This window comes from Macaca nemestrina, chromosome 5, assembly GCF_043159975.1.
Source record: "Macaca nemestrina isolate mMacNem1 chromosome 5, mMacNem.hap1, whole genome shotgun sequence".
NCBI lineage: Eukaryota > Metazoa > Chordata > Mammalia > Primates > Cercopithecidae > Macaca > Macaca nemestrina.
The window spans coordinates 145584774-145611397 of record NC_092129.1 but is presented as its reverse complement, the minus strand read 5'-3'; the positions used below and the strand labels follow the sequence as shown (position 1 = coordinate 145611397).

General features: G+C 48.3%; 1 protein-coding gene across 1 annotated transcript; it reads left to right on the top strand.

The window, feature by feature from the left end:
* Window positions 1-1888: 1888 nt before the first annotated feature.
* Window positions 1889-6785, top strand: LOC105474540 (Pim-1 proto-oncogene, serine/threonine kinase). Its single transcript, XM_011729312.2, has 6 exons — window positions 1889-2507; window positions 2626-2732; window positions 2835-2885; window positions 2979-3345; window positions 4810-4986; window positions 5743-6785. The coding sequence occupies exons 1-6, from the start codon at window positions 2426-2428 to the stop codon at window positions 5898-5900; spliced, it is 942 nt and encodes a 313-aa protein (XP_011727614.1). The 5' UTR covers window positions 1889-2425; the 3' UTR covers window positions 5901-6785.
* Window positions 6786-26624: the final 19839 nt, after the last annotated feature.

Below are 26624 nucleotides of genomic sequence, written 5' to 3'. Positions count from 1 at the left end.
AATCTGTGGTAGAACTACAATTGTTTCCTAAAGGGTGGAAAGGCTTTGAATAAAAGTGGAGACGTAGAGAGGGCACTCCCAGGACAGGTTTATTGCTTCTGCAAAGGCAAAGGGTCTGTCAAGTGCTAGGTGAGTGGGAACAAGTGGGAATAGTTCTGTCTGACTACATCTGAGGGTTTGAGAAAGGAAAGGGAGGGTAGTAGGGATGGAAGTGGGAATCACATACATTTAGTGATGTCTTGTTCAGTGCCAAGGACAGTTTTAGACCCTGAAAAGCAGAAAGCTTTGAATACTCAGGAGTTGAATTTGGGTCATTTCATCTCCTCTCTTAGCTGCTGTATGACCCTGTGCCATCCTACTTATGTTTCATTTTCCTATCTGCAAAAAGGGAGTAATTCTGGTTCCCTTGGGTTTTCTCCTAGTCATAAAAAATGAATGAGTTCGGTCACAGTACACAAACAAAAGGAAAATATGTAATATTTCGTAGGATAAATTCATAAAAGTTGTGGAGGATCTGGGCACTTTTATAAAGCAAGCACTGTAGAAAACTCTTAAAGAAAACATTTAAATTCACTAACGACGAGCTATAGGGATCCTAATTTTTCCTTTAAATGGCAGGCAGGCACTTGAAAAAATTAAAATATAATGTAGTTAGCTTTCAATTACTTAGGCCACTGACAATTCAATTTATGGATTATATAGTATTTTAATTTACTCATTTCACACGTCGTTATCAACTCTACATGAAGTTTAAAAGGACAAAGGATGCAAGTGGAGTTGGTCAGTGTTCCGGGTTATTTCCAAGGGAGGCAGAGGGTGGGGGGTTTCCTTTGAGACAAGACTTCGGGTTGGCCAATAATTGCTGGTATTGCCTTCCCGGTAATAACAGGCTGATGAAAAGGTGACTACAACGTGAAAACTGGTGAAGTCAAGCGCACTCTCCCACCCTCGTTTTAGATGAGGAATTTTCCGCCCTCACAGAAGGGGCTGAGGCAGCATCTGGCATCACAACACCAACATTTGCTTCGTGATTTCCTCTTTACCCGGCCCTTTGACACACATCCCTTCCCAGGAATCAGGATTCGCTGGTGCCTTTTTGCATTTCTAAAATGGGAATCCTGCGGCTGAGCTTTTAGCCGGCCGGAGCGACCGAGGGCTGCATCCCTTTCCCGCAGGAGCGGGGCTCCCGCCTCCAGTTCTGTTCCAGGCCTGACTCCTCCACTCCCTCCGTGACTCATGTCCTGCGGATCCTTCGCCCCCGACGCGCCCCCCAACACACAAACCCCCAGAATCCGCCCCCAGCCTACAGCGCGACGTCAGCCCGCCCCAGCCGACTTGGAGGTCTCGGGTCTGAGTCACACAGAAAGACCACCCTCGTCGGCATCCCCACACACAGTCCCACACCCGGCGCGCCAGCCTCCCCGCCTGACACACCAACGCCCGTCGTCTCCGCGCAACTTGTTATGCTTCGGCTCGAGCCCTTGACCCAAAAACCTCCGCGAAACAGAGAGCCGCAGAGCCGGCCTCGGGCGGCCTTTGATGGCTTTGTTATTGTTTGGGTTTGAATCGATACGCCCCTCCCCATCCTTCCTCCCTCGCGGCCCTACACCCAGCTCCCGCCTCCCCTCACGCCCCGCGCCCCTCCCCCTCCATTTTGGCGCCTTTTCCTTCCCGCCACGTCGTGGCGGCGTAGAGACCATTCTGACCGCGAGAGCGGGGCGGGGCGGGGGCGGGGCGGGGGCGGGTCGCGCCGAGTTATGCAGATCAGTCGGCCTCTGGTTGGTGGAGACGCGCCGGCGGGGGCGGGGCCGGGGCGCGGCCACGGAGCGCGCGGGGCGGGGGCCGAGGGGAGTCGCCCCGTCCCGCCGCTTCCCCACCCCCTCTCCTCCCTCTGCCTGCCCGGCAGCCCTGCTCCCCGCCTTGGCCTCCCGGAGAGGCCCCGCCCCGTCCCCGCCCGCCGCGCCCTCCCCGCGCGCCCTCCCCGCCGGCGCGCTCCTCCCCTTTACTCCTGGCTGCGGGGCGAGCCGGGCGTCTGCTGCAGCGGCCGCGGTGGCGGAGGAGGCCCGAGAGGAGTCTGTGGCAGCGGCGGCGGCGGCGGCGGCGGGACCCGCAGCAGCAGCAGCAGCAGCAGCAGCCACGAGCTTCCTGCCCCGCGGCGCTGCCGCACGAGCCCCACGAGCCACTCACCCCGCCGCTCTCAGCGCTGCCCGACCCCGCTGGCGCGCCCTCCCGCCGCCAGTCCCGGCAGCGCCCTCAGTTGTCCTCCGACTCGCCCTCGGCCTTCCGCGCCAGCCGCAGCCACAGCCGCAACGCCACCCGCAGCCACAGCCACAGCCCCAGGCATAGCCATCGGCACAGCCCCGGCTCCGGCTCCTGCTGCAGCTCCTCGGGGCACCGTCCCTGCGCCGACATCCTGGAGGTTGGGATGCTCTTGTCCAAAATCAACTCGCTTGCCCACCTGCGCGCCGCGCCCTGCAACGACCTGCACGCCACCAAGCTGGCGCCCGGTGAGAGCACCCTCCCGCCTCCGGCCCGGGGATGTGGGGCGGCGGCGGGATCTGCTGGGTGGGGAGCTGGCGGCTCCCGGGCCGGCACTGAGTCCCCGTGCCTCTCCCCCTTTCCTAGGCAAGGAGAAGGAGCCCCTGGAGTCGCAGTACCAGGTGGGCCCGCTATTGGGCAGCGGCGGCTTCGGCTCGGTCTACTCAGGCATCCGCGTCTCCGACAACTTGCCGGTGAGTGGGCGCCCCGCGGTGGGGAGGGCGCGCCGGGCGGGGGGCGCACGGGCGTGCATTAGCCCAGGCGAGGGGACCTGACGGAGACTCTGGGGCTTCCAGGTGGCCATCAAACACGTGGAGAAGGACCGGATTTCCGACTGGGGAGAGCTGGTGAGTGCCCTGCAGGAGCGACCCCCAGAATGAGTGGGTGGGGTGAGGGGCGACCCCGACTCCCGCCGTAACGCGGCCCCCTCGCCCCTGCAGCCCAATGGCACCCGAGTGCCCATGGAAGTGGTCCTGCTGAAGAAGGTGAGCTCGGGCTTCTCCGGCGTCATTAGGCTCCTGGACTGGTTCGAGAGGCCCGACAGTTTCGTCCTGATCCTGGAGAGACCCGAGCCGGTGCAAGATCTCTTCGACTTCATCACGGAAAGGGGGGCCCTGCAAGAGGAGCTGGCCCGCAGCTTCTTCTGGCAGGTGCTGGAGGCCGTGCGACACTGCCACAACTGCGGGGTGCTCCACCGCGACATCAAGGACGAAAACATCCTCATCGACCTCAATCGCGGCGAGCTCAAGCTCATCGACTTCGGGTCGGGGGCGCTGCTCAAGGACACCGTCTACACGGATTTCGATGGTGAGCCAGGCCCGGGAGGGAGCTGCCCAGGTGACTCGGCCCGGCCCAGCCCCGAGGCCTCGGCCAGTCTCCCGCGCCAGCCTTTTGTAAAGGTCATTGGGCCGCCTGGCTCGATGCTAGCCGGGGAGGGACGCAGGAGAGCCTCCCAGCGTAGTAAAGCCGGGGATTTTCAGCCAGCTGAACCTGTAATGTTTCTGGCATGATTTTATTCTTCAAGTGGAATTCAGTGAGTTCCAAGCTTTCCCGATGAATAAGAGGTTGTGGGCAACCGGCGGTAGCCCAGATTTTTCTAAAGTCTGACCCAGTTTCCCCGCCAGTAAAAGGATGGGGGCGGGGGAAGAGGTGGAAATTGATGCGGGTTTTGTAATTTTTGTTTTGTTTTATAAGGGAGTTAGTTTTCTGTATGGTAGTTTTAGAGCTGCAGTTCTTTCCTCCTTTCTGGTCTAGGGAAGGTTAAGGAATAGGAACTATTATTACTGGTGGCCTTTTTTTTTTTTTTTTTTTTTAGTGTTATGGGGTGAGAGTCAGGAATGAATGTTGTGAAATAAGATCTGTCGTTGGTTTGAAAATTAGTTGGGTGTCTCCGCAGAGAGGATGAAAACCTATCCTAGGGAGGGGCTTGGAGCGGGTTCTTTCTGAAAAGAAGGAATGGAAAGCCTGAGATCAAAGCTGCGGAGGGTGGGTCATCATTTGAGCGGCTTAACCTAACAAACGACAGCCTTTCAAAACTTGTGACTCGGGCTTGTGGTTTATGTTTATTTGCCCTTGGAGGACGCTGGGTTGGGCTGCATTTTTTGTATTTAACAGTTAATGGCTGGCCGGGTCCTCCCATGTTTTTTCCTTCAAGTCTTTGCTGCCCCCTGGTGAGCACCAGCGGCATGGCCCCTCCTATTTCTTTTACTATCCAAAGTTTGTAAACAGGAATCACGTGGTCTGAAACCAACCCTGCAGCTCTGTCTACCTTTCCAGTCTAGGGAGGAAAGGGTGTGGGTGTCTGCTCCTGCGTGCATCGGGTGGGGAGGAAGGCCTCCCAAAGGGCATCCTTGACTTAGGATGTTGTGCAAGCATCCTTGCTTGGATCCTGTGGGCCATGAGAATCTCACCTGGGCTGTGGTGAATGCAGTGTAAGGATGGATAGTCTATGGGATACCTTTCTTGGTTGTGCAGACATGCATCCCTGCCTCACAGAGCCTCAGGTTTTGGGTCTGCGGCCAGCTGTGTTTGTTTCTTGGAGCAGTTTGTAAAGAATTTGTTTATGGTTTGGGCTAGCAGAGAGGTAGGTAATGCTTTGGGTTGGAGAGATGCCATAAGCTGCGCCTCTACTCTCCTTAGCCCAGGGAGAAAAATGGACTTCACTCAGCTCCTGAGAGAAGGGTTTTTTTTTAAAAAAGAGTCATATATATTATCTGGTTGCTTTGTACTTGTTTTTGCTAAAAGTGTGTTTTCTATTCCCTTGGCTCACAGGGACCCGAGTGTATAGCCCTCCAGAGTGGATCCGCTACCATCGCTACCATGGCAGGTCGGCGGCAGTTTGGTCCCTGGGGATCCTGTTGTATGATATGGTGTGTGGAGATATTCCTTTCGAGCATGACGAAGAGATCATCAGGGGCCAAGTTTTCTTCAGGCAGAGGGTCTCTTCAGGTAACTGATGGAAGCCCCTGGCCATGGGGTTATTGGTCTCCATGGGGCTATTAGTCTTCATGTGACAGTCTGAAATTCTGGAGAACTTCACTCTCCAGTAGATGCCCTGACCCTTGGCTTAGAATTGTAGGTGAGTGATTTGCATTTGAAAGCTGGCCTCAGAAATCACGTGGTTTGCACTTGAGCTTTCCTTAAGAGGTCAGAGGAAGAGCATGTGTGAGCCTATTAAGAAGAAAAGACAATCTGGCTTCCCCAGAAAGTTTGTTAAAGGTACCAGCAGAAACCTGATAACTCCTGGCTGTTTTGCCAAGGAGTAAAAAGTTAAAAGCTCTTTTAGCATCTTTAAGTCAGCACCTCCAAATATTTCGGTACCAGTGACCTCAGTGTGGGTGGTGTTCATGTTTGTAAGTTGGTAGGTGAGTTGAATCATCTCATCATGCTCAGTGGTGTCTCATCAAAATCTATTGTCATCATCCTTCCTATTTCTGGTGAGTGGGTGTTGTGGGAAAGGCCCCCACTATTGAAGTTTGAAAACCACAGGTTTAAGAGTCTGTCTTTAGCTGAAAGCAGACTGAAGGACCCAGATATTAGTCAATACCTTCCCATTGAAGGGTACCCAGCACAGTGTTCTAGAAAGTGCTTGGCCTCCCTGGGACCCCAGACTTGTGGGCCTCTGAGAAGCAAATGGGGAAGACCTTTGCAGCGTAAAAACAAGTTGAGTCATTCATAACCTCTGTCTATCCTCCTTTCTTGCAGAGTGTCAGCATCTCATTAGATGGTGCTTGGCCCTGAGACCATCAGATAGGCCAACCTTCGAAGAAATCCAGAACCATCCATGGATGCAAGATGTTCTCCTGCCCCAAGAAACTGCTGAGATCCACCTCCACAGCCTGTCACCAGGGCCCAGCAAATAGCAGCCTTTCTGGCAGGTCCTCCCCTCTCTGTCAGATGCCCGAGGGAGGGGAAGCTTCTGTCTCCAGCTTCCCGAGTACCAGTGACACTTCTCGCCAAGCAGGACAGTGCTTGATACAGGAACAACATTTACAACTCATTCCAGACCCCAGACCCCTGGAGGCTGCCTCTCAACAGTGGGGAAGAGAGACTCTCCAGGGGTCCTAGGCCTCAACTCCTCCCATAGATACTCTCTCCTTCTCATAGGTGTCCAGCATTGCTGGACTCTGAAATATCCCGGGGGTGGGGGGTGGGGGTGGGTCAGAACCCTACCATGGAGCTGTTTCCTTATCACGAGTTCTGCTGAATGCCGCGATGGGTCAGGTAGGGGGGAAACAGGTTGGGTTGGGATAGGACTAGCACCATTTTAAGTCCCTGTCACCTCTTCCGACTCTTCTGAGTGCCTTCTGTGGGGACTCCGGCTGTGCTGGGAGAAATACTTGAACTTGCCTCTTTTACCTGCTGCTTCTCCAAAAATCTGCCTGGGTTTGGTTCCCTATTTTTCTCTCCCGTCCTCCCTCACCCCCTCCTTCATATGAAAGGTGCCATGGAAGAGGCTACAGGGCCAAACGCTGAGCCACCTGCCCTTTTTTCTGCCTCCTTTAGTAAAACTCCGAGTGAACTGGTCTTCCTTTTTGGTTTTTACTTAACTGTTTCAAAGCCAAGACCTCACACACACACAAAATGCACAAACAATGCAAATCAACAGAAAAGCTGTAAATGTGTGTACAGTTGGCATGGTAGTATACAAAAAGATTGTAGTTGATCTAATTTTTAAGAAATTTTGCCTTTAAGTTATTTTACCTGTTTTTGTTTCTTGTTTTGAAAGATGCGCATTCTAACCTGGAGGTCAATGTTATGTATTTATTTATTTATTTATTTGGTTCCCTTCCTGTTCCAAGCTTCCATAGCTGCTGCCCTAGTTTTCTTTCCTCCTTTCCTCCTCTGACTTGGGGACCTTTTGGGGGAGGGCTGCGACGCTTGCTCTGTTTGTGGGGTGACGGGACTCAGGCGGGACAGTGCTGCAGCTCCCTGACTTCTGTGGGGCCCCTCACCTGCTTACCCAGGTGGGTCCCGGCTCCGTGGGTGGTGGGGAGGGGCATTGCTGACTGTGTATATAGCATAATTATGAAAAGCAGTTCTGGATGGTGTGCCTTCCAGATCCTCTCTGGGGCTGTGTTTTGAGCAGCAGGTAGCCTGCTGGTTTTATCTGAGTGAAATACTGTACAGGGGAATAAAAGAGATCTTATTTTTTTTTTTTTATACTTGGCGTTTTTTGAATAAAAACCTTTTGTCTTAACTCATGGCTTCCAATCGTCGTCTATGCAGAGGCATTGCTAACCTGCATTTATTGAGCATTTGGTAAGTGCCAAAGAATTGGAGGAGGAGAAAGGAATTTTCAGCCTAAATCTGCCTTCCTTCACCATTAGGATTTCTGGGATAGTCACCTTCCCAAAACGAATGTATGGTCAAGGGGTAGGACCAGTATTGTCAATATTTGGGCAATATCTGGCATGGGGGACCTAATAAAATAACCTTTTCCAAATTAAAATTTTAAAGCTATGCAAATAGGATACATGGTGACAATTTTCAAGTGTTCAATAGCCATTTGTGGCTAGTGGCCACCTCACATAAGATATCATTGCAGAAGGTTCTATTGGACAGGGTTGATCTAGAGATAACAAATACATACCTATTACCAAACTAACCACCGAAGCTTTTATCAGTTTTCTCCCACTGATAGTAAAACATTTTGAGCATGTCCCCTTGGAACATGTTAAGTTTATTGAAAAACTATTGCCTATATTACTCTCGGTTCCTGATTCAAGTTTCCTTCACCTTTAGTGTGAAGTTGAGTTTTTGTTTTTTTTTTGAGACTGAGTCTCTGTCACTCAGGCTGGACCAGTTGGCATACCACTGCCAGTGGCACCATCTCAGTTCACTGCAACTTTCACTTCAAGCAATTCTGCCTCAGCCTCCCAAGTAGCTGGGATTACAGGCACCTGCTGCCACAGCTGGCTAATTTTTGTATTTTAGTAGAGACGGTTTCACCATGTTGGCCAGGCTGGTCTCAAATCCTTGACCTTGTGAACCACCTCCCTGAGCCACCCAAAGTGCTAGGATTACAGGCGTGAGTCACCGCGCGCTCGGCAGCCTTTATTTTTCTTTTTTTTTTGAGACGGAGTCTTGCTCTGTCGCCTAGGTTGGAGTGCAGTGGCACAATCTATGCTCATTGTAAACTCTGCCTGCCAGGTTTTAAGTGATTCTCCTGTCTCAGTCTCCTGAGAAGGGATTACAGGCATGCGCCCCACGCCGGCTAATTTTTTATTAGTAGATACGAGGTTTCGCCATGCTGGCCAGGCTGGTCTGGAACTCCTGACCTCAAATGATCCGCCTGCCTTGGCCTCCCGAAGTGCTAGGATTACAGGCATGAGCCACCACGCCCGGCCTAGTCTTTAACAATAGTATAATTTATTATGCAGCATAGAAAAAATATAGATCGGTGTGTTGATATTACAGTCGTGGCCAGATAAGACCCAGTCTACAAAAAATAAGTAAAAATTCGCTGAGCGTTGGGACACACATCTTGTAGTCCTAGCTATGCAGGAGGCTGAGGCAAGAGGATAGCTTGAACCCAGGAGCTCCAAGGTTGCAGTGAGTTATGATCACGCTATTGCACTCCAGCCTGGGCAACAGGTAACCCCACTTAAAACACACACACACAACAGTGGATGGGTAGAAATATGTGTTTGACTTAAGGTTTCCCCCTCTGATGTGTCTGACAAAGGGCTAATATTGGGAGTAGGTGAAATGTTAGCTCTGCCATTTTCTTACTGCTTATTCTTGGATAATTAGTATGTTTAGTCCATGGTTTCTTTGCAGGGATCTGTTTAATAGGCCCTTTGTCCATTTTGTAAGAGTTTAGTTTAAACTGGATGGCAAGGCCCATGAATCCACTTTGTACATGTGGCCTGGATACATCCTGATATTTTGAAAGCACACTGGAGTGCCATTGTCAATTCATATATTAAGTATTGGTAAATGTTGGTTTCTTGTTTCTTTATAAATATCCACAGTTATAATACTCCCTCCCTGGGGGTCATCCTGCTCCCAACCCTCGGTGCATCCACACACCCTTTGGACACTGGCCCACATGCACCCTCCAGGTTGCTGGAGGGCACAGACCACAATACCCCTCACCCCTCATTGGGTTCTGGTGTGTGTCTACCCTTAAGCTTAGACTAGATCCCATATCTCAGCTTAGCCCCCATGTGGCTATAAAGAGGAAGGAAGGATGTCTTGGTTCTGGGGGGCTGATTTTCTGAGGTTCCCCTTTTCTCTAATATCTCCCATCCCCCACACAACATACACACACCATCACCATCTTGGAGCCTGAGGGTTGCATGCTTCATCCTTTCCAGTAAAGCTGACACTTGGATAATTAAAAGTTGCTGCAAGCTATTAACGAAATCAGGCAAGGTCCCACCCTTCTCTTCCTCGAAGTGAGTTTCTGGCAGTTTCCCCATCTAATGAGACTGCTTAGGGGGAATGGAAGGAAGTATCTCTGAATAAAGACAGATCACGCTCCTGTTGGGTGCAAGATATTAAGAGTTTTAGGGGGAGGGTGAAAGGTCATATTTAGTCTCTTCTCAGGGGCAGTTTGACATGTAGCATGGAAAGGGAATCAGATAACTAATAAGTCCGTGGGGCATCAATGTCACGGCCAGAGGAATATAGAGAACAATGGTTAAAAGCATTGACTTGGGAATCAGCCTTGAGCTTACTTATCTAGAAACCTTGGTCAAGTTATTACACCCTCTAAAACTAATCTCTAAACAGAGATACTCCTAGATTGGATTATTAGGAGACTGGGTTAAATAACAGATATACTTACATATGGAAAAAATACTATCTCCCGATTATGGATGCATACACATGTAGTAAAAGTACAAAGAAGTACAGGATGGAGTAGGGTGTGGTAGTTCACACCCATAATCCCAGCACCTTGGGAAGCCAAGGAGGGAGCATCACTTGAGCCCAGGAGTTTGAGACTAGCCTGGCCAACATGACAAAACCCCATCTCTACAAAATTAGAAGCATTAGCTGGATGTGGTGGTGCATGCCTGTAGTCCCAGCTACTTGGGAGGCTGAGGTGGGAGGATCGATTGAGTCCAGGAGATGGAGGCTACAGTGAACCAAGATGGTACCACAACATTCAGCTTGGGTGAAAGAGTGAGACCCTGTCTCAAAAAAAAAAAAAAAAAAGAAAAAAAAAATAGTGCAAGGTGATAATACATTCCCAGAGGTAGGGAACTGGTTATTACCTTTGGGGAGAAGGGAGGGAGCTTGTGATTTGGGGAAAGAGACCTTCAACTGTTTTGGCAATGCTTTATTCCATAAACTAGATGGTAGGAGTAAGATGTTTGTATTATTCTTTTTAACTTTTGGGTTGTTTTAAATGTTTTATGATAAACTTTATTTAAAAATTTTTTTTCTGGCTGGGTGCGGTGGCTCATACCTGTAATCCCAGCACTTAGGGAGGCCGAGGCAGGTGGATCACAAGGTCAAGAGATCAACACCATCCTAGCTAACACAGTGAGACCCCATCTCTATTAAAAATACAAAAACTTGGCCGGGCGCGGTGGCTCAAGCCTGTAATCCCAGCACTTTGGGAGGCCGAGACGGGCGGATCACGAGGTCAGGAGATCGAGACCATCCTGGCTAACGCGGTGAAACCCCGTCTCTACTAAAAATACAAAAAACTAGCCGGGCGAGGTGGCGGGCGCCTGTAGTCCCAGCTACTCAGGAGGCTGAGACAGGAGAATAGCGTAAACCCAGGAAGCGGAGCTTGCAGTGAGCTGAGATCCGGCCACTGCACTCCAGCCCGGGTGACACAGCGAGACTCCATCTCAAAAAAAAAAAAAAACAACTTAGCTAGGCGTGGTGGCACGTGCCCGTAGTACCAGCTACCCAGGAGGCAGAGGCAAGAGAATTGCTTGAACCCAGGAGGCGGAGGTTGCAGTAAGCCGAGATAGCTAGCCACTGCACTCCAGCCTGGGCAACAGAGAGAGACGCCATCTCAAAAAAAAAAAAAAAAATTTTTTTCTTTGTTGTTTCTTTGGGAGGCTGAGGTGGGTGGATCATCTGAGGTCAGGAGTTCAAGACCAGCCTGACCAACATGGTGAAACCCAGTCTCTACCAAAAATACAAAATTACCTGGGCATGGTGGCACATGCCTGTAGTCCCAGCTACTCAGGAGGCTGAAGCAGGAGAATCGCTTGAACCTAGGAGGCAGAGGCTGCAGGGAACCAAGATCACACCATTGCACTACAACCTGAGCGACAGAGCGAAACTCCGTCTCAAAAAACAAAACAAAACAAAACTCTCTCTCTCTCTCTCTCTCTATATATATATATATATATAATTTGTTTATTTTGAGACAAGATCTCACTCTATCACCCAGACTGGAGTGCAGTGGTATAATCTTGGTTCACTGCAACCTCCACTTCCCAGATTCAAGTGATTCTCGTGCCTCAGCCTCCCAAGTAGCTGAGACTACAAGTGTGTGCTACCACACCTGTTTAATTTTTGTATTGTTAGTAGAGATGGCGTTTCACCATGCTTGCCAGGCTAGTCTTGAACTCCTGATCTCTAGTGATCCACCTGTCTTGGCTTCCCAAAGTGCTGGGATTACAGGTGTGAGCCACTGCGCCCGGTCCATTTTTTTTTTTTTTTTTTTTTTTGAGGGACAGATTTTTGCTCTGTATCCCGGACTGGAGTGCAGAGGCGTGAACTTGGCTCACAGCAACCTCCGCCTCCCAGGTTCAAGCGATTCCCCCGCCTCAGCCTCCCAAGTGGCTGGGATTACAGGGACCCGCCACCATGCTCGGCTAATTTTTGTATTTTTAGTAGAGACAGGATTTCATCTTCTTGGCCAGGCTGGTGTCAAACTCCTGACCTCAGGTGATCCGTCCACCTCGGCCTCCCAAAGTGCTGGGATTACAGGCACGACCCACTGTGCTCAGCCTTTAACTTTATCTTTTAATTAAGACAGGGTCTCACTATGTTGCTCAGGCTAATCTTTAACTCCTGGCCTCAAGTGATCTTCCCTCCTTGGCCTCCCAAAGTGCTGGGATTACAGGTGTGGAATATCATACCCAGCCTATGATAAGCTTTTAAAAGTGATGAATATATTTGTGCTTATCATGTAGGAGGCAGCAGATGGAGTTATTACTGCCCTTGGCTGAGGTGATCTGGGAAGGCTTAAAAGAGGAGGTGGCATTTCACCTGGATTTTGAAGGATGGAGCCTCAGCCTGTTTCCCTATAAAATGGGCATCAAACATGCAGATAAAGCAGAGAAATCTGCGTGTGCTAAATGTTTTTCCTGCACTAGACCAGGCATCAGCAAACTATGGCCTGCTGCCTGAACTGGTCCCCGTACTGTTTTTGTACAGCTTGCAAGCTAAGGCTAGATTTTACATTTTTAAATAGTTGAAAATCAATCAAATGAAGAATAATATGTTGTGATATGTAAAAATTATATAATACTTGGCTGGGTATAGTGGCTCATGCCTATAATCCCAGCACTTTGGGAGGCCAAGGTGGGAGGATTGCTTGAGGCCAGGAGTTCTGGACCAGCTTGGGCAACCTAGCAAGACTCCCATCTCTACAAAAAATAAATAAAAATTAGTCAGGCATGGTGGCCTAGCTACTTGGGAGGCTGAGACAGTAGGATCACATGAGCCCAGGAGTTTGAGGTTACAGTGAGCTATGATTGCACCACTGCACTCCAGCACTCCAGCCTGGGTGACAGAGCAAGACTCTATCTCTTAAAAAAAAAACAAAAAAAAGAAAGAGACCAGCTGTGGTGGCTCACGCCTGTAATCCCAGCACTTTGGGAGGCTTAGGTGAGCAGATCACCTGAGGTCAAGAGCTTAAGACCAGCCTAGCCAACATGGTGAGACCCTATCTCTACAAAAAATACAAAAATTAGCCCAGTGTGGTGGTGCACAACTGTAGTCCCAGCTACCAGGGAGGCTGAGGCAGGAGGATTGCTTAAACCCAGGAGGTGGAGGTTGCAGTGAGCCGAGATTTCTCCACTGCACTCCAGCCCAGGCAACAGAGCAAGACTGCATCTTAAAACAAACAAACAAACAAACAAACAAAAAACACATGTATACACATATACAAGTCAATTGTCTGTGTTCTTAAAAAAATCTTGTCCATTTATATATCGTCTATGGCTGCGTTTGTGATATGATGGCAGAGTTGAGTAGTTAAGACACTCAGTATGGCTGGTGAAGCTGAAAACATTTACTATCTTGTCCTTTACAGAGAACATTTACTAATCTCTACACTAAATTATGGTCCCATTGACTGATTTTTTGTTGTTGTTTTTTTGGAGTTTTTTTTTTTTTTTTTTGAGACAGAGTCTTGCTCTGTCGTCCAGGCTGAAGTGCAGTGGCTTGATCAGGGCTCACTGCAGACTTGACTTTCCACGCTCAAGCAATCCTCCCACCTCAGCCTCCTGAGGAGCTGTGACTACAGGTAGGCGCCACTGTGCCCAGCTAATTCGTTTGTTTGTTTGTTTGTTTTTGAGACGGAGTCTCGCTCTGTCGCCCAGGCTGGAGTGCAGTGGCGCCATCTCGGCTCACTGCAAGCTCCGCCTCCTGGGTTCACGCCATTCTCCTGCCTCAGCCTCCCGAGTAGCTGGGACTACAGGTACCTGCCACTACGCCCGGCTAATTTTTTGTATCTTTTAGTAGAGACGGGGTTTCACCGTGTTAGCCAGGATGGTCTCGATCTCCTGACCTCATGATCCACCAGCCTCAACCTCCCAAAGTGCTGGGATTACAGGCTGTTTGCTTGTTTTGAGGGTCTTGCAATGTTGCCCAGGCTGGAGTGCAGTGGTATGATCATGACACACTGCAACCTCAACCTCCTGAGCTCGAGTGATCCTCCTGCCACTGCCTCCCAAAGTGCTGGGATTACAGGCATGAGCCATTGGGCCTGTTCTCAACTACATCTTTGATAACTCCTTTTTTTTTTGAGACGGTGTCTGGCTGTGTTGCCAGGTTGGAGTGCAGTGGCGTGATCTCAGCTCACTGTAACCTCTGCCTCCTGATTCAAACATTCTCCTGCCTCAGCCTCCCGAGTAGCTGGGATTACAGGTGCCCACCACCACGCCTGGCTAATTTTTGTATTTTTATTAGAGATGGAGTTTCACCATGTTGGCCAGAATGGTCTCGATCTCTTGATCTTGTGATCTGCCTGCCTTGGCCTCCCAAAGTGCTGGGATTACAGGCATGAGCCACCGTGGCGCCCAGCCTAATAACTCTTAACCCAGTGCCAGGCATGTAGTAGTTCCTTAGTGATAAGTGCTAACATTCAGTACCTACTATGTGCCCAGCACTATTCTGCATGCTTTGCATGCATTTAACTTATTTATCCTTACAACAACTCTCTATGATGCTATTGGAGAGTAGAGGGGGAGACACTGTTATTTGTTTTATTTTATTTTTATTTTTTTAATGTATTTATGTATTTATTTATTTATTTTGAGATAGTGTCTCGCTGTATTGCCTAGGCTGGAGTGCAATGGCGCGATCTTGGCTCACTGCAATCTCTGCCTCCAGGATTCAAGGGTTTCTCCTGCCTCAGCCTTCTAAGTGGCTGGGATTACAGGTATGTGCCATCATGCCCAGCTAATTTTTGTATTTTTTTTAGTAGAGACTGGATTTCGCCATGTTTGCCAGGCTTGTCTCAAACTCCTGACCTTGGGTGATCCACCCGTGTTGGCCTCCCAAAGTGCTAGGATTACAGACCTGAGCCACTGCACTCAGCCTATTTTATTTTTTAGAGACGAGGATCTTGCTATGTTGCCCAGGCTGGCCTCAAACTCTTGGGATCAAGCAATACTCCTGCCTGAGCCTCCTGTGTAGCTGGCTGTACAGGTACATGCCACCCACCCTGGCTTGATGCAGTTATGTATCCCCATTTCACAGATACGGATAACGGACGTGCAGAGTAGTAAAGTATCATGTCAAAGGCCACATATTAGGTAGCAGTCAGGTCAGAATTTGGACCCAGTCCATCTGTGTTCTATGGTCATCCGGACTCCGCGATCTTGGCTCACTGCAAACATTTGTGTGGATTAGCCACCTGAAGGCCCCTTCAGGGCCCAGGATCTGGAGGTGAGAGCAGTTCTTCCCCAGACTCCAGAGTTGGGTAAGCCGTTCTGTTCTGTGGAAATAGTCATTATGAACTCCTGTAAACTATCTTTCACTTGGGCCTGGCTGGGGAGGAAGAGTTGGAGGCTGAAAAGGGAGAAGAAAGGGGACTCAAGGGGGGTTGGGGTGGGGCAGGGGTACATTTCTTGTAAATGTTGCTCAGCTCCTTCAACTGCTGTGCTGGTTCTTGGAAACCTTCACCACAAAAGACCTATCGAGAACAGTGTTAGAAAAGATATGGCCTCATCCCCCAGTTCATTTCCTGCCCAGCCTTGCGCTACTAACCCCGATTGCCAAGAGCAAGGTTGCAGTGTCCCCTCAGCAGTGCTGTGGGAGGAAGTGCAAAAATAAAAATAAGCAGAACTAGGGGCAAGCCCAGAGGACTGTCTTTATTTTTATTTATTGTAACAGGACATCCGATGTACAGAAGTGGATTCATCATAATCCTTGGCTCATCATATATTCTCATCCTTGGTCCAAGAATGGTATTTTGTTTCATATATATATATATATATATATATATATATATATATATATTTATATATGATTTCTTTTTTCTTTTTTTTTTTTTAGGCAGAGTCTTGTCACCCAGGCTGGTATGCAACGACACGATCTCAGCTCACTGTAACCTCCGCCTCCCAGGTTCAAGTAATTCTCCTGGCTCAGCCTCCCAAGTAACTGGGATTACAGGCACCTGCCACCACGCCCGGCTAACTTTTCGTACTTTTAGTAGAGATAGGGTTTCACCATGTTGGCCAGGCTGATCTCGAACTCCTGACCTCAGGCGATCCACCCCCCTTAGCCTCCCAAAGTGCTGGGATTACAGGCATGAGCCACCGCATCCGGCCCGTTGTTATTACATTTTGTCCTATTGGGTAGTGAACCTACCACCCAGCTCAAGAAACTGAATATTAACAATGACATTCATCTATCTATATGATGCTCTCTTAGTCCATTTCTTACCTCCCTCAGATACAATCCACTGTTTTAAATTTTGTGTTTGGCATTCTCTTACTTTATATTTTATTTATTTATTTTGAGATAGAGTCGCACTCTGTTGCCCAGGCTAGAGTGCAGTGGCATGATCTTGGCTCACTGCATCCTCTGCTTCCTGGGTTCAAGCAATTTTCCTGCCTCGGTTTCCGAAGTAGCTGGGATTACAGGCATGTGACACCATGATTTTTGTATTTTTAGTAGAGACAGGGTTTCACTATGTTGGCCAGGCTGGTCTCGAACTCCTGTCCTCAGGTGATCTGCCTGCCTCAGCCTCCCAAAGTGCTAGGATTACAGGTATAAGCCACCACTCCTGGCTTATTTATGTATTTATTTTGAGTGTGTCACCCAGGCTGAGGTACCGTGGTACAATCGAGGCTCACTGCAACCTCAAATTCCTGGGCTCAAGTGATCCTCCTGCCTCAGCCTCCCAAGAAGCTGAGACACAGACATGTTGCCACCACACCTTGCTAATTTTTAAATTTTTTGTAGAGATGGGTATCTCACTATGTTGAATAAGTTGGTCTTGAATTCCTGGCCTCAAGCAATCCTCCAACCTCAGCCTCCCAAAGTGCTGGGATTACAGGCGTGACCACTGTGCCTGGCTAACTTTAAAAATTTTTTATAGAAACAGGATTTCACCATGTTGCCTGGGCTGGTCTCAAATTTCTCAGCTCAAGTGATTCACCCGCCTTGGCCTCCCAAAGTGTTGGGAATGCAGATGTGAGCCACTGCACCCGGCTAACAGCATAGCAGCATTCTCTTACTTTAAAATAAAATTTTATTTTATAGGTATGTATCCCTAGATGATGTAGTATTTAGTATTTTTTATTTTATCTTATTTTATTTCATTTCATTTTTAGATGGAGTCTTGTTCTGTCGGCCAGGCTGGAGTGGAGTGGCGCAATCTCAGCTCACTGCAACCTCTGCCTCCCAGGTTCAAGCGATTCTCCTGCCTCAGCCTCCCGAGTAGCTGGGATTATAGGCATGCACCACAACGCCCTGCTAATTTTTGCATTTTTAGTAGAGATGTGGTTTCACCATGTAAGCCAGGCTGGTCTCAAACTCCTGATCTCAAGTGATCCACCAGCCTCGGCCTCCCAAAATGCTGGGATTATAGGTGTGAACCATTTGTGCCCGGCCAATTGTTTTTTAATTTGTAATTTTGGGGGTACATACTAGGTGTATATATTTATGGGGTACAGGAGATGTTTTGACACAGGCATGCAATGTGTGATAATCACATCATGAAGATGGGATATCCACCTCCTCAAGCATTTATCCTTTGTGTTACAAACAATCCAATTATGCTCTTGTAGTTATTTTAAAACATACTCTTAAATTATTACTGACTATAGTCACATTCATTGTTTCTATTATTTTTTGTAGCCGTCAACCATCCCCTCTTCCCTACCAGGGTCCCACTACATTTCCCAGCCTCTGGTTACCATTCTTCTACTCTCTGTCCATGAAGTCAATTGTTTTGATTTTTAGATTTCCCAAATAAATGAGAACGTGCAATGTTTGTCTTTCTGTGCCTGGTTTATTTCACTTAACATAATGACCTCCAATCCTATCCATGTTGTTGCAAATGACAGGATCTCATTCTTTTTTTTTTTTTTTTTTTTTTTTTTTTGAGACGGAGTCTCATGCTGTTGCCCAGGCTGGAGTGCAGTGGCGCGATCTCGGCTCACTGCAAGCTCCGCCTCCCGGGTTCCCGCCATTCTCCTGCCTCAGCCTCCTGAGTAGCTGGGACTACAGGCGCCCGCCACCGCGCCCGGCTAATTTTTTTTTTTTTTTAGTAGAGACGGGGTTTCACTGTGGTCTCGATCTTCTGACCTTGTGATCCGCCCGCCTCGGCCTCCCAAAGTGCTGGGATTACAGGCTTGAGCCACCGCGCCCGGCAATCTCATTCTTTTTTATGGCTGCATAGTACTCCATTGTGTGTATGTACCACATTTTCTTCATCCATTCATCTGTTGATGGACACTTAGGTTGCTTCCAAATCTTGGCTATTGTGCACAGTGCTGCAACAAACATGAAAGTGCGGATATCTCTTCAACACACTGATTTCCTTTCTTTGGGGTATATACCCAGCAGTCAGATTGCTGGATCATATGATAGTTCTATTTTTGTTTTTTTGAGGAACTTCCAAACTGTTCTCCATAGTGGCTGTACTAATTTACATTTCTACCAACAGTGTAGGAGGGTTCCTTCCCTTTTCTCCACATCCTCACCAGCATTCATTATTGCCTGTCTTTTGGATAAAAGCCACTTTAACTGGGGTGCGAAGATACCGCATTATAGTTTTGATTTGCATTTTTCTGATGATCAGTGATATTGAGCACCTTTTCATATGCCCATTTGCCCTTTGTATGTCTTCTCTTGAGAAATGTCTATTCAAATCTTTTGCCCATTTTTATTTTTTTATTTGTTATTTTTTTTGAGACGGAGTCTTGTTCTGTAGTCCAGGCCGGACTGCAGTGGCGCAATCTCGGCTCACTGCGAGCTCCGCCTGCCAGGTTCCCGCCATTCTCCTGCCTCAGCCTCCCGAGTAGCTGGGACTACAGGCGCCCGCCACCACGCCCGGCTAATTTTTTTTTTTTTTTTTTTTTTTTTTTTTTTTTTTGAGACAGAGTCTCGCTGTGTCGCCCAGGCTGGAGTGCAGTGGCCGGATCTCAGCTCACTGCAAGCTCTGCCTCCCGGGTTTTTACGCCATTCTCCTGCCTCAGCCTCCCGAGTAGCCGGGACTACAGGCGCCCGCCACCTCGCCCGGCTAGTTTTTTGTATTTTTTAGTAGAGACGGGGTTTCACCGTGTTAGCCAGGATGGTCTCGATCTCCTGACCTCGTGATCCGCCTGCCTCGGCCTCCTGAAGTGCTGGGATTATAGGTGTGAGCCACCGCGCCTGGCCCTTTTGCCCTTTTGCAGTGGCGCAATCTCGGCTCACTGCAAGCTCCGCCTCCCGGGTTCCCGCCATTCTCCTGCCTCAGCCTCCCGAGTAGCTGGGACTACAGGCGCCCGCCAACGCGCCTGGCTAATGTTTTGTATTTTTATTAGAGAAGGGGTTTTACCGTGTTAGCCAGGATGGTCTCGATCTCCTGACCTCGTGATCCTCCTGCCCCGGCCTCCCAAAGTGTTGGGATTACAGGCGTGAGCCCCCGCGCCCAGCCCTTTTGCTCTTTTTTTTTTTTTTTTTTTTTGCTCATTTTTAATCAGATTATTGGATTTTTTCCCTATAGTGTTGTTTGGCTTCTTATGTATTCTGGTTTTTAATCCTTTGTTAGGTGGGTAGTCGGTAAATATTTTCTCCTGTTTTCTGGGTTGTCTCTTCCCTTTGTTACTTTGTTGATTGTTTCCTTTGCTGTACAGAAGCTTTTTTTTTTTTTTTTTAATTGAGTCGGAGTCTTACTCTGTCACCCAGGCTGGAGTACAATGGCTTGATTTAGGCTCACTGCAACCTCCACCTCCCAGGGTCAAATGATTCTCCTGTCTCAGCCTCCCTAGTAGCTGGTATTACAGGTGCCCGCCACCATGCCTGGCTAATTTTTGTATTTTTAGCAGAGATAGTGTTTCACTATGTTGGTCGGACTGGTCTCGAACTCCTGACATCAAATGATCCTCTCACCGTGGCCTCCTAAAGTGCTGGAGTTACAGGTGTGAGCCACCAACCCCCGCTACACAAGCTTTTTTTTTTTTTTTTTTGAGATGGAGTTTAGCTCTTATTGCCCAGATTGGAGTGCAATGGCGTGATCTCGGCTCACTGCAACCTCCGCCTCCTGGGTTCAAGTTCAAGCGATTCTCCTGCTTCAGCCTCCCAAATAGCTGGGATTCCAGGCATGCGCCACCAGGCCCGGCTAATTTTATATTTTTAGTAGAGAGGGGGTTTCTCCATGTTGGTCAGGCTGGCTCGAACTCCTGACCTCAGATGATCTGCCTTCCTCGGCCTTCCAAAGTGCTGGGATTACAGGCGTGAGGCTACTGTGCCCAATCATGTGCAGAAGCTTTTTAACATGATGTGATCCCATTTGTCCCTTTTTGTTATGGTTGCCTGTGCCTTTGGGGTATTCTCAATAAATCTTTACCCAGACCAATGTCCTGGAGAGTTTCTCCAAAGTTTTCCTGTAGTAGTTTCATAGTTTGAAGTCTTAGATTTAAGTCTTTTATCCATTTTGATTTTTGTATATGGTGAGAGATAGGGGTCTAGTTTCATTCTTTTGTGTATGGATATCCGGTTTTCCCAGCACCATTTATTGAAGAGACTGTCTTTTCCTCAGCGTATGTTCTTGGCACCTTTGTTGCAAATGAGTTCACTGTAGGTGTCTGGATTTGTTTCTGAGTTCTGTGGGTTCTCTATTCTGTTCCACTGGTCTATGTGTCTAGTTTTTTTAAATGTTGTTTGTTGTTGTTTTTGAGACAGAGTCTCACTCTGTCTCCCAGGCTAGAGAGCAGTGATGCAATCTCAGCTCACTGCAACCTCCACCTCCTGGATTAAAGCAATTCTCGTGCCTCATCCTGCCGGGTAGCTGGGATTACAGGCATACACCATCATGTCTGACTAATTTTGGTATTTTTAGTAGAGATGGGGTTTCACCATGTTGGCCAGGCTGGTATGTGTCTATTTTTATGCCAGTATTATGCTGTTTTGGTTACTATAACTCTGTAGTATAATTTTTTTTTTTTTGAGATGGAGTCTCTCTGTCACCCAGGCTGGAGTGCAGTGGCACAGTTTTGGCTCACTGCAACCTCCACCTCCCAGGTTCAAGTGATTCTCCTGCCTCAGCCTCCCGAGTAGCTGGGATTATAGGTGCCCACCACCACGCCTGGCTAACTTTTGTATTTTTAGTAGAGACTAGGTTTCGCCATATTGGCTAGGCTAGTCTCGAACTCCTGATCTCAGGTGATCCTCCTACCTCAGCCTCCCAAAGTGGTAGGATTACAGGTGTGAGCCCTGCCAATTTTTTTTTTTTTTGAGATGAAGTCTCACTCTGTTGTCCAGGCTGGAGTGCAATGGCGCAATCTCCGCTCACTGTGACCTCCACCTCCTGGGTTCAAGCAGTTCTGCTGCCTCAGCCTCCCGAGTAGGTGGGATTACAGGCACCCGCCACCATGCCCAGCTAATTTTTGTATTTTTAGTAGAGATGGGGTTTCACCATGTTGGTCAGGCTGGTCTTGAACTCCTGACCCCAGGTGATCCGCCCGCCTTGCCTTCCCAAAGTCCTGGGATTACAGGCTTGAGCTACTGCGCCTGGCCATGTAATATATATATTTTTTAATTTCCAACTTTTATTTATTTTTATTTATTTTTTGAGACAGAGTCTCGCTCTGTTGCCCAGGCTGGAGTGCAGTGGCGCGATCTCCGCTCACTGCAAGCTCTGCCTCCCGGGTTCACGCCATTCTTCTGCTTCAGCCTCCCGAGTAGCTGGGACTACAGGTGCCCGCCACCATGCCTGGTTAATTTTTTGTATTTTTAGTAGAAATGGGGTTTCACCGTGTTAGCCAGGATGGTCTTGATCTCCTGACCTCGCGATCTGCCTGCCTCGACCTCCGAAAGTGCTGGGATTACAGGCGTGAGCCACCGCGCCCGGCCTCAACTTTTATTTTAAGTTCGGGATACGTGTGCAGGATGCGCAGGTTTGTCTCTGTAGTATAATTTGAAGTTAGCTAATGGGATTTCTCCAGTTTTGTTCTTTCTGCTTAGGATAGCTCTGGCTATTTCGGGTCTTTTGTGGTTCCATATAAATTTTAGGATTATTTTTTCTGTTTCTGTGAAGAATGTCATTGGTATTCTGATAAGGATTTTAGTGAATCTGTAGACTGCTTTGGGTAGTATGGACATTTTAACAATATTAATTCTTCTAATGCATGAACATAAAGTATCTTTCCATTTTTTGGTGTCCTCTTCAATTTCTTTTTTTTTTTTTTTTTTGAGACAGAGTCTCGCTCTGCCGCCCAGGCTGGAGTGCAGTGGCGTGATCTTGGCTCACTGCAAGCTCCGCCTCCCGGGTTCACGCCATTCTCCTGCCTCAGCCTCCCGAGTAGCTGGGACTACAGGCGCCCGCCACCTCGCCCGGCTAGTTTTTTTGTATTTTTTAGTAGAGACAGGGTTTCACCGTGTTAGCCAGGATGGTCTCGATCTCCTGACCTCGTGATCTGCCCGTCTCGGCCTCCCAAAGTGCTGGGATTACAGGCTTGAGCCACCGCGCCCGGCCGTCCTCTTCAATTTCTTTCATCAGTATTTTATAATAAAGATTTTTCATTTCTTTGGTTAATTCCTAGGTATTTAATTTTATTTGTGACTATTATAAATGAGATTACTTTTAAATTTCTTTTTCAGATTGGTCACAGTTGGCATATAAAATGCTACTTTTTTTGTTTGTTTTGAGACGGAGTTTCGCTCTTGTTGCCCAGGTTGGAGTGCAATGGTGCAATCTTGGCTCACCGCAACCTCCGCCTCCCAGGTTCAAGTGATTCTCCTGCCTCAGTCTCCTGAGTAGCTGGGATTACAGGCATGTGCCACCACACCCGGCTAATTTTGTATTTTTAGTAGAGACGGGTTTACTCCATATTGGTCAGGCTAGTCTCGAACTCCCAACCTCAGGTGATCTGCCCGCCTCGGCCTTCCAAAGTGCAGAGATTACAGGCATTAACCACGACACCTGGCTTTTTTTTTTTTTTTTTTTTTTTTTTTTGAGATGGAGTTTTGCTCTGTTGCCCAGGCTGGAGTGCAGTGGTGCAATCTCGGCTCACTGCAACCTCCATCTCCTGGGTTCAAGCAATTCTCCTGCCTCCCAAGTAGTTGAGACTACAAGTGTGTGCTACCACACCTGGCTAATTTTTGTATGTTTAGTAGAGATGGGGTTTCGCCATGTTGGCCAGGCTGGTCTTGAACTCCTGACCTCAGATGATCTGCCTGTCTTGGCCTCCCGAAGTGCTGGGATTATAGGCATGAGCCACCATGCCCAGCCTACGCTACTGATTTTCGTATGTTGATTTTGTATCCTGCAAGTGTGCTGATTTTGTTTATCAGTTCTAATAGTTTTGTGTGTGTGTGTGTGTGTGTGTGTGTGTGTGTGTGGAGTCTTTAGGTTTTTCCAAATATAAGATCCATATCATCTGCAAACATTCTTTCCAATTTGGATGCCCTTTATTTCTTTCTTTTTTTTTTTTTTTTTTTTTTGAGACGGAGTCTCACGCTGTTGCCCAGGCTGGAGTGCAGTGGCGCGATCTCGGCTCACTGCAAGCTCCGCCTCCTGGGTTCACGCCATTCTCCTGCCTCAGCCTCCTGAGTAGCTAGGACTACAGGCGCCCGCCACCGTGCCCGGCTAATTTTTTGTATTTTTAGTAGAGACGGGGTTTCACTGTGGTCTCGATCTCCTGACCTTGTGATCCGCCCGCCTCGGCCTCCCAAAGTGCTGGGATTACAGGCTTGAGCCACCGCGCCCGGCCTATTTCTTTCTCTTATGTGATTGCTCTAGCTGTATTTAGTTTGTTATTGTTACTGGTGGTTTTTGACACAGTATCTCACACTGTCCTTGAGGCTGGAGTTCCATGGCACAATCTCGACTCACTTCAACCTCCCGCTCCTGAGCTCAGGCGATCCTCCCACTTCAGCCTCCCAGGTAGCTGAGACTACAGGTCTGTACCACCACATCCAGCTAATTTTTGTATTTTTCATAGAGACAGGGCTTCGTCATCTTGCCCAGGCTTCTCTCAAACTCATGGGTTTAAATAATCCACCTACCTTGGCCTCCCAACGTGCTGGGCTTATAGGCGAGCTACCACACCTGGCCCTTTTGGGGCTTTTTTGAGACAAGGTCTTGCTCTGTCACCCAGACTGGAGTTGCAGTGGCAAATCAAGGCTAACTGCAGTCTCGACCTCTCCGGGCTCAAGTGATCCTTCCACCTCAGCATCCCGAGTAGCTGGGAGCACAGGTGTGCACCACCATGCTCAACTAACTTTTTAAAAAATGTTTTTGTAGAGATGGGGGTCTCACTACATTGCCCAGGCTGGTCTTGAACTCCTCAGCTCAAGCGAGCCTCCTGCCTTGGCCTCCCAAATCGTTGAGATTACAAGCATGAGCCACCACACCCAGCCTATTTAGTTTCAATTATTCTTGAAAGTTATAAAAATAGTATCATGCATGTAGGTAGTGATCTGGAACTTGTTCTTTCCACTCTGCATTATGTTATAAGGACTCATGCATGTTATAACGTAGCTATCGTTCATTTTCACTCTAGAATATTCCATTGCATGAACAGGCATTTGGATTATGGCCAGCAGAAGCCAGTCTTTTTTTTTTTTTTTTTTTTTTTTTGACGGAGTTTTTTTTTTTTTTGAGACGGAGTTTCGCTCTTGTTGCCCAGGCTGGAGTGCAATGGCGTGATCTCGGCTCACTGCAACCTCTGCCTCCCAGGTTCAAGCGATTCTCCTGCCTCAGCCTCCCTAATAGCTGGGATTACAGGCATGTGGCACCACACCAAGCTAATTTTGTATTTTTAGTAGTGACGGAGTTTCTCCATGTTGGTCAAGCTGGTCTCGAACTCCTGACCTCAGGTGATCCACCCGCCTCGGCCTTATAAAGTGCTGGGATTACAGGCATGAGTCACCGCACCCAGCTAGAAGCCAGTCTTTAGATGTCCCCTGGGTTAAATCACTTAGGAGATCAATACACACAGAAAGGTTTTGCCCTTGTAAAATAACCAGGAGCCAGAAGCAGGGACCATGTTGCCCTTCCATTCATGGAGCACCCACACTGAACCAGGCACCATGCTGTAAACACCTGTGAACTCCTTTTCCTGTGTGAGTAGACAGAACCAAGGTCTGCCCATTGTCTCTTCAGGGTTCCCAGTGATGCCAGGAAATAGACAAGCATTGCAGCAAAGCAAAGATCTGGTGTCAGTGTCCTCCCAGTGAGATCGATAGATCTGGCAGTGAGTGTTGTGTACGTGGTGCGGACTCTGGTGTGGTGTAGGCGTGTATGGTGTATGTACGTGTGCAAATGTGTCTCTTTGGTGTGTGTGATGTGAGAGGTGAAAGAAGGTGGTGTCTATGTGTGTGTGGTGGCGGGGCTGTGTGTGTACATATAGTGGGTGTGGGTGTTGTGTACGTGTGTGCCCCTGTACATACATACTCATTCCTGGAGTTACCATCTGTCTTACCTCAGCTAGCTAACACCACATGCTTCCCTCTGGGGCCTGGCTCCCTCCTTGTCTCCTTGTCTGCCTCTGTCCCAATCCTTTCCACTCCCCATTTTCTTCTTTCACCTCTCTTTATCTCATGGCTCACTGTAACCTTGAACTCCTGGGTTCAAATGATCATTTTGACTCAGCCTCCTGAGCAACTGGGACCTCAAGCACATGCTACTATGCCCAGCTAATTTTTTAAATTTTTTTGTAGAGATGGGGTCTTGCTATGTTGCCCAGGCTGGTCTCAAACTCCTTACCTTAGGCAGTCCTCTTGCCTTGGCCTCCTAAAATGTTGGGATTACAGGTGTCAGCTGCTGCACCCAGCCAAATTTTTATTTTTATATATTTATTTATTTACTTTAGAACCACTTATTTTTAGCAAGTCGTGAGTCCTTCCTTAAGAATAAACAGGAAATTCCTCAGATTCTCTTGCAACCAACTTTGGACACATGACAAAGTTAAGGTCAATGAAATGAAAGTGAAAATGTTCTGGTGCAGATTCCAGAAAAGTCCTTCCAAGACAGAGGGAAACAGGAGCTATTATGAGAAGGCAGTAGTGGGAGGGGGGGGAGAAAACTTGCTGAGTAGAAAAGAGGTGGCTCCCAGCCAGGCACGGTGGCTCACACCCGTAATCCCAGCACTTTGGGAGGCCTAGGCAGGCGGATCATCCGAGGTCAGGAGTTCGAGGCCAGCCTGACTAACATGGTGAAATCCCATCTCTACTAAAAATACAAAAATTAGCTGGACGTGGTGGCAGGTGCCTGTAATCCCAGCCAGTTGGGAGGCTGCGGCTGAGACAGGAGAATTGCTTGAGTCTGGGAGGCGGAGGTTGCAGTGAGCCAAGTTCGTGCCATTGCACTGTAGCCTAGGCGACGAGAGTGAAACTCCACCTCAAAAAAAAAAAAAAAAAGAAAAAGAAAAAAAAAGAAAAAAAAAAGTGGCTCCCTCAGGCCACAACATTAATCTGAGCTGTCACCACAATCACCTTGTTTTGTGACAACCTGTTTTTTTTTTTTTTTTTTTTTTTGACACAAGGCCTCACTCTGTCACCCAGGCTAGAGTACAGTGGCGCAATCATGTCTTATTCCAGCCTCAACATCCTGGTCTCAAGCAATCCTCCTGCCTCGGCTTCCCCATAGATGGGACTACAGTCACGCACACCACACCTGACTAATTTTTATAATTTTTTTTTGTAGAGGTGGGGTCTTGCTGTATTGCCCAGGCTGGTCTTGAACTCCTGGACTTAAGTGATCCTCTTGCCTCAGTCTCCCAAAG